General features: G+C 34.9%; 1 protein-coding gene across 3 annotated transcripts in view; it reads left to right on the top strand.

The window, feature by feature from the left end:
* The window catches only part of ROCK1 (Rho associated coiled-coil containing protein kinase 1), a 185,046-nt gene that overhangs the window by 75,775 nt on the left and 97,119 nt on the right, over positions 1–12,152 (top strand). For all 3 annotated transcript variants that reach the window (XM_005309499.5, XM_005309498.5, XM_065582063.1), the window contains 3 exons: positions 6,613–6,713; positions 7,566–7,703; positions 9,291–9,466. In XM_005309499.5, the coding sequence (XP_005309556.2) occupies positions 6,613–6,713; positions 7,566–7,703; positions 9,291–9,466 (415 nt within the window). The remainder of the gene's footprint in view (positions 1–6,612; positions 6,714–7,565; positions 7,704–9,290; positions 9,467–12,152) is intronic.

Raw genomic sequence — 12,152 nt, 5'->3', positions numbered from 1 at the left:
TGGAAGTCAGTAGCTAAACACCTAAAACCAGAGTTTGCTGAAGTACTAAACTAACTTTTGACATCAGTAGCTTTTTTTGCAGGAACACAGAGGATATTTTCTTCTTTTTAATTTATTCAGCTGGTTCAGTTCAATGACTAGTTCATTCAAAGTTAAGAAATGGATATGGAGTTGAAAACAAGCATTGGTGCATTTTTCTCTTTCAATCTGCAAATAAAAACTAGATATGAGAGAATGAGATCTATTAGTTCTAAAATGTTGAAGGATATGTTGACTAGAAAAACTCTGTTTAAATCACTAGCTATAAATAATACTACTTTTATTGAATAAATCAGTTAGTTTTAAATGCAAAACTTGTTTTAATTAACTTTGCCTTACATGTCCAGCTCATTTAAGGTTAACATTAAAAAAATCAAGAAAACATTTAAATGTTGGTTTTGTGCATTTTAATGTAATTCCAATTTCTAGCCAAATAGAGCCTGACACAAATTATGAGTAAAAATGAATCATCCTCTAGTTAATAAGAAATGTTTCATTTACCATTTTCTATCATCATAAAAAAAAGTAAAAATGATGATTGCAAACATGTGTTAAGCTATATAATTGCTTAAATCAGGGTTTTTCAAACAGGGGTCGCCGCTTGTGTAGGGAAAGCCCCAGGTGGGCCGGGCCGTTTTGTTTACCTGCCCCGTCCGCAGGGCCGCGGATCGCTGCTCTGAGCCAATGGGGGCTGTAGGAAGGGTGGCCAGTAAATCCTTTGGCCCGCGCTGCTTCCAGCAGCTCCCATTGGCCCGGAGCAGCGATCCGCGGCCAGTGGCAGCCGCGATCGGCTGGACCTGCGGACGGGACAGGTAAACAAACCAGCCCGGCTTGCCAGGGGCTTTCCCTACACAAGTGGCGACCCCTGTTTGAGAAACCGTGGCTTAAATCAATGTGTGTAGATATAGTGTGTCCAATTAGCAAAAAGTTCCAAATTCAGTTGCAAATTTAACATGTTTTAATGGTTGCCAGCCATGGAGAATCAGTCTTTAGGAAAATAATTAAAAAGTACAAATGCAAAACAAGATTAAAATGGATTATTTAAATCATGGTTTCCTGCTTGCTTGATTTTAAATCATGATTAAAATCACTGATTTTTAATTGCTCTGATTTTAAATCAGTCCACCATGTCACTTGATGATAGAGAGGTTGCAGATACTGGTCTGGGTGTTATTGCGGATGAACTGACAGGCATTCTGATAGTGTTTTGTAATGTATTAAATTTTTAACACTGTTAAATAATGTTATTAAATAGTTTTAATTGCATTTATTGCATAATAGGGGATAATTTGATTAAAATAATGCAATTTATGACATAACATTTTTACTTTAAATTTGAGTTTGTGCCTTTTTTCCATGATCACACCATGACGTTACAAACTACTAGCCCTAATATAGTGTATAATGAAAGCTGAAATGAATAGAGCCTACTTTAGTTAAGGGCTTTTTTGCTGTGGGCTGATTGCTCAGATGCCTAAGAACAAGTGTTTTGTTTAACTTCCCACAGTTGAAGTTACACCTGAGCTAGCATAATCTTGTTATCGTGAACATATTGTGTACTCAGTTGTTTTCAAAGAAGGTGTGGTGAAACTATTGGAGAAAGGAGAAGCTAGAACTGGGCAAATAGAATACTCAATGCAGCAGTTACAATTAATGTAATTTTGATTATTAAAAAAACTATTAGGCTCAGAAAAACTCCGACTTGTGCATTAGTAGTAAGAAAATGAAACTCACACAATTGCATCTTCATTAAAAGCTATTTCTCTAAGTAAAAATTACATATCACATATAAGCATAAAAATATAGCCTGAAATAATATCAAGGTGGAGATATATACAACAAAAAGCAAAAAATATAGGGTTTTATAAAAGGTAAGGTGACAGTGTTCTGTGTGGATAAATACACCTCTACCCCCAATATAGCGTGACCCGATATAACACGAATTCAGATATAATGCGGTAAAGCAGCTCTCCGAGGGGGGGCTGTGCACTCCAGTGGATCAAAGCAAGTTCGATACAATGCGGTTTCACCTATAATGCGGTAAGATTTTTTGGCTCCCGAGGACAGCGTTATATCAGGGTAGAGGTGTACCGAAACATAGTGGGGTGAGTCTGAGTGAGTGGTTGCCATAAAGAGACACAGTCAAGTCTTATTTGGTCCATATGATTATTATTATTATTATTTTTTAAAGCGTTTACATAACCTAAGACCCATTGAAACGAATCTGATTTTTTTTTTTCGTTCCAGTGGAAAACAGTTTAAAAATAAAACAAGAAATACTCCCTTGCAGTGTTTGCAATCTAAAGGTTGTAGCATTGTCCTAAAACCCTAAAGTGAAGTTGACTATAAACAGAACTGAACTTGCCACTTTGTTTTCACAGTCCAAGTTGAAAGAAGTGCAAAAAAAAATTAAATTTTAAAAATTGTCAATTATAATAACTTAGTGTCTTTTAACTACATTTTCTTTTGTCATTTTTAAAATTTCAACTCCAATTCTTCTGTATTTTGAACAAACGGAATAATTATACCATAAGATAAAATGAGAAAAGATCACAAAGGAGATTCAAATTAGCAATTAGGTGAGGGCAACCCAACCCATAGATTAGGCATTCCACTTCTTACTCTGTTTGGTATGCTCCAGCCAAACTGGGAAGTGGAACCAGTGAATAAAGTACATATCATTAACTTCTTCTGCCTGATACACCTGTATCTAACAGATCCTGGAACACCCGGACACTGAAGAACAAGCCCCATGATTGGGGAAGGGGAGAGAAGGGGACATACCATTGGAGGAGGAGAAAAGTGGTGTTAATTCCTCTTCACAGTGATACTTCCCCATAGTTTCTGTTAGGTCTATGTGATTATCCAAGTTTACTGCACACCTAGAAGCCAAAGCTGATATCAAAAATATAGCTCCAAACAGTGCTTAGAGTAGTAACTTCTAGTGGTTATGGTGACACGAGCAAACTGTCCTGGGATCCCTCTAGTGTTCCTCCTCTTTATTGTTGACCTTGGCTAGTAGGTGGGTGATACATTTTTCAGGAGGATGGATACAGCACTCAGAAGAAGTTCTGAGTTCTTGCACTACTGAAAACTTTCCTTGCCTCCAAATGTTTGCCTGAACAGTATTGGCACGGATAGAAGATCTGTCTGAATCTATCATCTCAAATAAAGGAAGTGCCACAGTTTGTCTCTCTCTCCTGGAAAGATCTCCCTGGCATCAGGCTGTATTTATGAAAACTCTCTGGATGCCCACCAGTATTCAGCAAGCGTGATGGGCTACAATGTGGTTACCCATTGACATGTGTGATTGCGCAGTTGGAAGACATGTCCAAGCTAAGGTAACTTTAGCATTATCAGAATATTAAAAGGAAAATGATTTGTAGAACTGACGGATAAAGTGGTGACACTTTCCTCAGTCAAAGAAAAGTCAACTCTGTCTCCTGACATTCCCCACAGGAGGGAATAGAAATCCTATTCCAAACCCAGGCAATCCTTTACAGGCTTCCAGACCAGCAGGTTTGGCGGACAAAATAATTTGTTACTCCTGGGGAAAGTGGTTAGATCCAGAGATGGCAAGTCCAGGTTTGACCCATCCACCGTCTAGTGGCGCTTCAGGTCTTCCTGAACAACTCATGTCTCACTGCCACATCAAAATGGGATAGACCATTGCAATGGTGATCATCTCCTTCAGTTTGTAGATTGTTGGCCTTGAATTGCTTCCAGCAAGTGATTTCTGAAGATTGTCCAGAGAGGATCTACAAATCCATGTTTAGTTCCTTCAAAATGGTTCACAAACTTAATCTGCAGTAGGAATTCAGAGTTTATCGTTCAGAGCATGTAAGCTCATTATCAAATTTGAGACAACAAGGGAGATATACATTTCTATGGAAGCAGTCTCAACTGGCAGGGTTTTAGGTGTAGCTGGCTGTGCTCTCTATCAGTGACAGACAGGTCTGCTTCAGCCTTTGTTGCTGCATGCAGGCTAAGAGCCCATTGATTAATTGGTCTGTGGACCTTGTAAATCAAAAAGAGGAAATTTTCCATAAGATAGTTTTCCTATTACAAGCAGCAGATTCTGTATGACTTATGATGTTACTATAACATGATATTGTCTAAGGGAGTTGTTTAAGAATTTAATGTACATATAGTGGCTGTCTTTTAGACATTTAAGTTGCAATTTGCAAGTGCCCCCAAAGCCCAACTAGCCATTTAAAAATATTTGGACCTAAATTGCTATTAACAATGCATTTTCATTTACTCTGTTAAGATACCAAGTGGTACTTCAATCACTCTAGAATAAATTATTGCAAAATTTTTGCCTTTCAAAATAAGTCAGTGGTCTTTAGTTAAAAAAAAAAAAAAAAAAAAAAGTCCTCACAAACCACCCCAAACTTCATTTTGATTTACATCTTTAAAAACAAAATAAGTATCTATTATAGTAACTTAAAGAAAAAATTGCATCTGATGTTGGTCAAATGCCAGTTTTAGCCTTATGTTAATTAAAGTGACTGAAATATGAACCCTGTGAAAAACAATAGCTGAGTGTATAGTATTAAACATCTGTTTGATAACAGAATAAAAGTTTCACATTGTTTTAACCTTTCTGTCCTTTGATCCTTCAGAAATGAGTGATGTTAACCTGCTCATAGGCTAAGATTATGTTTGAAACCATTTGAGGCAAACTTTCACGTCATGTCTTGCTTTTATCTGCAATAGTGTGAAGACTTTTCCTACAGTGTTGACAGTCTTCTTGTAATGGGATTGTTAGGCAACCAATTATTGACAAACAGAAAAGGTTTGCCATGGTGATTTGTTATGTTTCAACCCTATCCCGTCCTACTGATCCTCTAGCCTTAGACCAAGCCAACCTTGCTTGAATAGTTAAAGAATTTAAATTAGATCTTATGCAGTTTACTAAAGATTCTAACCATTTTACAGAATCTGAATCACACTTGTAACTCTTTATTTCTGTAGCATAGTTTATTAAATTCTGTGTGTGGTATATACTGCTCTGTAAACCAGGGGTTTACATTAGAAAGCAAGGGAAAAGAATATTCAAACCAAGGTATGGAGTTTTATGAAAACTCCTTGTTACTGGAATTCAGCTGCATTCCTGCTGCTTTATTTTAAATTGGTCCTTTTTAATATGAAAATTAATTTCTGCATGCATCTTTTATTTTTAAACATCCTCTGTATATAGGACAACCAAGTAATTTTTAGTAGCATGCCAAATACTTATTTAAAAATAATCTTGATTACCGCAATATCAGTTCCTCCCCTCACAATTCTTTCAAAACTTTCCTTTTTGGTCTAAAATTCTATTTTGGAAATAAAACAGGATTATTGCTGTGAATGTTAGAAATGGAGCTGTTTAAAAGCTGTTCTGTGCTTGTACCAAAACGTGAAGCTTTTCCATGTAGTCTCATGCCAGTGCTGACCCATATGGATTAAAATAGCCTGTTTTTAATCTATGACCAAATTTGGAATTAGAATATCTGCCCACTGGGAGTTTGTAAATTTTTGTAGTTTAAAGAATGACAGGTTTATATAAATAATTACAATGATTCTCATTGCATGTTTTAAATTAAAATTCACTTTTTCAACTACAGAAAAGTAATAAAAGTACCAGCAGTTTGTTCTCTAAGGAGCTTGTTTAAGTGTGTTTTATACTTGTAGTATGATAGTTTCTCAAATCGTTTCTCAAATCTTTTACATACATGCCCTTTTAATGATGGTCTTTTTATATTGTTCTGTGTACAAGCAGGTCACCTTAGATGCAGAATTTCTGCATTCCAGTAGCTTTTTCAGATACTTGTTTTAAATGTGAGCTTTCGCCATTTAAACTGTTTCCTTCTTAGCTTGATCCTGCAATGAAATTGTTGTACTGTGACATTTTTCTGTTACCATGGTAATGAAAGTGAGCTCATTCAGAATACAGACTTCCATAAGATGAGCAAGACCTTGTCTTAAACATATCTTTTAATAAGCATCAGATGTCGTAAGAACAGTTATCAGTAATTGAAATGTAAATTGATTTTTGTGTTAAATCCAGTATACTTGAAAGATTTTCTTAATATGAAAGTTCCTTTTCTTATGTTTCTAATGTTACTCCTGGGTGAATTCTGTGCACAGTCGCTTTTTAAATTCTGTAAAATTCTGCATGTTTTGTCAAAATAACACAATATAATCACACCAGTTTCAATTATTTCAGAATACTGTAACAATACAGACAACAGAAAAGATTGAGGAAATATATTTTGAAAAATAGATTCCTTACTAGGAATATTAATATAGAACTTTGTGTAATAGTTCATTTGAACTACAATACAGAAAGGCTGTAATTGTAGCGTGACCTCTCTTGCGGCTTCCCTTCTCTTCCCCATCAGAATCAATTATTCTGCAGGAGTTGGGAGGGGAATAATCTGCAGGGGACATTAATTCTGTGCTTGCAGTATTCCCCCAGGTATATAATGTGTAGCACTGTAATAACCTGTATAGAAAGATGGTGAAGGTTTTATTAATGAATTACTGTACTGTTTTAATGCTTTTATATTTTTTCTCTTTATACAGATAAAGACACAATTAATAAAATCAGAGATTTGCGCATGAAAGCTGAAGATTATGAAGTGGTGAAGGTGATTGGCAGAGGTGCATTTGGGGAAGTTCAGTTGGTAGGTTAAATTTCCATGTGTAAATAGAGTTGGATTTTGTTTTATGATAACTCAGTGCTACTTACCTTTTTTATTTTTAATAAGGTATTTTTTTAAATTAAGCTAATCTTGTAATATAGGGACCATAAACCTAGTGAGAATTTTATTCTGGGAAAGAAAGTTTTCTAGGATCCTAACTTTTAATACTCACATGCACAACATCTGAGTTCAATGTGCATTTTCCCTACCCAGAGGCTGAGTACCCTCTCTATATACTAGTCCTGGCCACTGCAACTCTAGGAATTTGTTAGACAGCTCTTCAGCTGATGTAAATTGTCATAGGCCCATTGATGTCAGTAGGCTCTGACAAATTACATCACCTGAGGAGCTGCCTCCAAAACCTGAACACAGATTTTCCACATATAGCATTTTTTGTGGGTGGTGAGTTAACAACCAGGCCTGGTCATGTTGAATTACTGAGTTGGGTAGCTGCTGGAAGAAATGTAAAATAAGACAAATGTGCTCTTCAAAATATTTTTTTCTTTTTACGTTAGTTAACAAAAATATTTACACTTTTATTAAAAACAAATAAATGCAAATTACAGATCAATTACTGTGTACATGGGCTTTTATTTTTAATATTCTTAGCAAATGTTCTATTTTGGTAGTTGTGTTGTAGTTAAAAAATGCAATTTTATACCATGTAGATCAATAGAATAATTATTTTTACCAAAGAACCGTGAAGAATTGGATAAAATCAGTGAACTAAGGTAAAATGCTCAAAGCAGAAAAAAATACTGAATTAAATATTTTAAAAGATCATCAATATGGAAAGTTAATCTATTTTTCTATATCTTAATTTTATCTTCAAAGGTAAGGCATAAATCTTCAAGGAAGGTGTACGCTATGAAACTGCTGAGCAAGTTTGAGATGATAAAAAGATCAGATTCTGCATTCTTTTGGGAAGAAAGGGACATTATGGCTTTTGCTAATAGCCCCTGGGTTGTTCAGGTATAGTGATACCACTGTTAATATTTTTGATTATGGCAGCGTGGTTTTGTTATATCACTGGATAAATCACATAGTAACTGAAGAATTATATAAATTATCATTTCTAGCATTGTTTCCTAAGCAACTTACAACCCTGCCTTTTTCAGCTAGTTGAAATGTTTTGTTAGGTAAAGCCATTGAAAATTTGAAAGCTGCAAAAAAAAAAAAAAAATTGTAGTTGTCGTAATTCTTTTTAAAATTATATTAAATTAAGTCGTTATGTTCTGAATTGATATATGGTAAAATAATTTTGTTAAAATTGTTGTGCCTGCTTGACAAGAATTCTTTGTGTCACCCCAATGTATGTGACAATTATTCATGTAAAACATATCTTTCTAAAAACAAGTAGTTGGACAAATATATATTTATATTTTCTGTGTCTTTGGTAAATGAGGTTAAATGCAAACTTTGAATTGAGATGAGAGAAGCCATAATTGGGCAATGTGGTATCGTAGATTTGTGGTGATAAAGGCAGTTTAGCCTATATAATTTACAGTATGAACTTTTTTTTCCCCCAAGCCTCACTTTCTACTTCAAAATATAAGGACTGGGTCTTGCAAAGACTTACACATGTGCTAACTTGCTCAGTGGCACTACTCTTAATTTTAAGAATGGTGCCTACATCTTTGTTGGGTTATGGTTAAATGACCTAACTTTCAGGATCAAGCTCGTGTAAGCCTTATTTACACTGACTTGGGGAAAAATCATGCTAGTATTTTTCTAGACCATGATTATCTAGAAAGATGTTTGCATTGTTTCCAAACAGTGTATAAATTCAAGAGCCATTAATTCACTGGTACTGTTTATTTTGAGCAGACCTATGCCAACAGCTAAAGGTGGATTTTTACTTTTTTTTTTTTTTTTTAAATTGTAACTCGCTTTTCAGACTGTATGATTTGATAGAAGAATGATAAATTTGCAATAGTAAATCAAATACAGTAACTAGGACTATAAGAACACTGCAGAAAATTCAGAAAAATTGAAGAGTTTTCATTCATAACTTGTGCATTTTTGGTAGGCAAATACACTCTCCTGGATTACTTGATGCATTTGTTAGACGATGACCAGTTTGCAGTTCTGTACAATACTTTATTTTAATAAGATCCTAAATAAAACCTCTGTCTAAAGAAAATATACACGCACTTCAGAAAAAATGCAGGCAGATATCTTTGATAAAGTATTTCCTTTTTTTATGTATTTGTAAACTAATCAGCTGTCTCATTTAATTGATGGAAGCTTGTTGCCCAGTTACGTAGGTGTATATAGTCTGAGGGTGATCTTAATATTCATTGAGCCAGAGTGTCTATCACTCCTTTAAACTGCTCTTTGGCAGCATAAAGAGGCAGAAGACAGCAGAAATGGTGCCCCCTCTTCATAAGGGGAATTCTGGTTGACAAAAGCTGCTAGAATGGCTCTAGTAATTCTACAAAGCTTCGTGTTAAAACATTTGCAGTGAAATTCATTGGATTAATACAATATGCAAAATTTTCAAGCTTTTATATTAAGATCTACTGAATATTTAGTTACTTATTTTTGTTTGTTTTATAGTTATTTTATGCATTCCAAGATGACCGTTACCTTTACATGGTGATGGAATATATGCCTGGTGGGGACCTTGTGAATTTAATGAGCAACTATGATGTTCCTGAGAAATGGGCAAGATTTTATACTGCAGAAGTTGTTCTTGCGTTGGATGCAATTCACTCAATGGGCTTTATTCACAGGTGCATATATAATTATAGTTAAACTAGAACTATATTAATCTTTACTTTGTCAGAATGTCTTTATAAGAATTACTTAATCTGTTTTTAAATTGTTGCTGGTATTATTACTACATGGTTATTCCCCTAGATACCTTCAAAATTTCTTAGCGTGAGAAAATGCCAACCTGAGATGATAATTTTCAAGATAAGATATTTTCAGCAAATTGACAGTACTTGAGTATTCTGTTCTCTGCCTGAGTTTGGGATTTCTGGGATTTGCCCACTCTACAGATGATAGAAATGAAACCAAGATGGATCTAATAATCTATCCCAAGCCTTTGTACTAAAATTTTTAGTTTGGTTTCTTTCCTGAGTAGCGAAAGCATATGGATAATAATAGTATTTGATAGTGTCCACTACTAGGTGCTATTATTTATTAGATGTGTTGTAGTAGTGCCTAGAGATCAGGGCTAAGCACTGTACAAACACCTAGTAAGGGATAGTCCCTGTGACAATTTGTTTACAATTTAAAGGAACAAGAAGACAAAGGGTAAGAGGGGAAACAGAGTCACAGAGTGATTTTACTTCAGGTTGCAGAGCAGGTCTCTGACAGGAATAGAATTTAGATTGGGACTCAGGAGACTCAATGCCCTAATCCACTGGACCACGCCACAATATTTGCATTAGAATATATCTCTAATGACATCTAATCAGGCTTGCTATCTAATCAATTCTCACGGTAAGGGACTGATAGGATTGAATGAATCTGAAGATTAGGTACAAGCTTTCTATATTTGTTCTACTTCATGAGTGATCCACTCCAGTAGATTTAATTTAGTTTTGTCTCCAAAGAGAGATGTGAGAAAAGGATACAAATATGAGAGCGATACAGAGAGAATATAGATAGATTGGTAAATGAAGTAGCTCTTTCAGCCTCTTACTAATGAGGTAACATTGAAAGAGCAAGTCATGGAAAGGAAGAATACTATCTGCAACTATTGCAATTATTTTTCAACTCCCTAGACATGTATTTCTGCCTACGTTTGTTAGTTGTGCCACGGGAACAAAAAACTAACATATACCACACTTCTGTTCATAGTCCTCATCTCTGATTTTTATCCATCCCTTCTGATTTGGAATATCAGAGTGGCTAGATATAATACACCAATTTTAATTGCCCTTTTTTCCCCCTAAAGAGAACTCAATCATCATTGGTTGATACAGAAATCAAAAATGGCTACATAATCAGTGAGAGGCTTGTCTTAGTAAATTACATATCTCTAAAGCCCTGCAAATCTGCAGATATCCGCTTTATATCCGTGGATGTGGATACATATATATATCTTTATTTCTCATTTTTGTTATGATTAAAAACAGCAGAATGTTATAGTTCTATTTTACTAGACTATTAATCAAAATAGAGTTGAAATAAAACCCCAAAACCACTAAACAAAGGAACATTAGCATATTAACTTTCTTTTCAACTAAAGCAATCTTAAATACAATTTTTCTGCTGTATAATAAAAACAGCATAAATTTAATCGAATTATTTTTAATTAAATATGTATAGTGAATTTCATTGTGAAGGATCCCAAAATACTTTGCGTACTGTATACATTTAAGAATCACTTAGCCATATCTGAAATATAATCAGATCTGGGGTAGATTATAATAGCTATTCTGTGGTTAGCATTTGTGTAAAGTTTTTGGATTTTTATTTAATTGGGAACTGAAGAATAATTGCTCCAGCTGAAAATATAAGGGTAATTTTAGGTTGGGACAATGTAAATAGCCAAATTGCAATTTGGCCAGGAGGTCAGGATTAACACTTTTATATTCTGCAAAAAGGACTACTGCAAGAGTCAGATGTTGGTAGGATGAATATTATACATAATTAATAATTAGCCATATCAAACAATCAAAATCAGTTCCCATTATATAAAAGTGCATGTGTGTTGCCAAAGTTAGAAAGTTAAACCACAGAGGAAGCTGCTAACAGTATTCATAGGTAGGTTGTTGAAGTTACAGATTTGTTTTTGATTAGAGTAGACTCTTTTTTTTTCTTTTGGATTAGTTTATTTAAATTTAAGAAGTGAATAGAGAAGAGAGAAAGTGAGGAAGATTACTTTTCCGTTCCAAACAATGAACAAAAAAACAGACAGCAGCTGAAGATTCTCTGTTCTAGAAAACCTAGTGTGTGTAATGAATTTCAAAGTTCTTCAAATGCTTGTCCATATATATTCCACTAGTGGTGTGCATCTTCCCCATGCACTTAAATTTAAAATCTTTTGGCCAGCAGTGCATTTTGGGGGCCACACCTGTGTCATGAGTGTCTCATGCCTCCAACTGAAGATGCAAAGGCTGGGGCATCCCCAGCTCTCTTGGTTCCTTCTCACCACCTGTGACTGCAAGTTGGAATTGCAGCATCCAAGCTTCTTCATGCACAGAATGGCATATTCTTTGTTATGTAAATAATTGTACTGAGATTAATCCAGTGCAGAAGGACATTTTCATTAGGAAGGGATATGAGGAACTTGAGTTTGAAGAGTAATACCCGGGTTCTTGAACTGAACCTACATCTACTGAGTCTCAGTTCAGTGCCTTAATGAGAAGACCATACTTACTGATATTGGAAATTTGGGGGGTAATTTGACTGAGAGTTTGAAACATTGGAATGGGGTAAAAGGAACACTTGCATTTTTTTGAA

Source organism: Chrysemys picta, chromosome 2 (assembly GCF_011386835.1).
Source record: "Chrysemys picta bellii isolate R12L10 chromosome 2, ASM1138683v2, whole genome shotgun sequence".
NCBI lineage: Eukaryota > Metazoa > Chordata > Testudines > Emydidae > Chrysemys > Chrysemys picta.
This window is presented reverse-complemented; position numbering and strand designations above follow the sequence as displayed.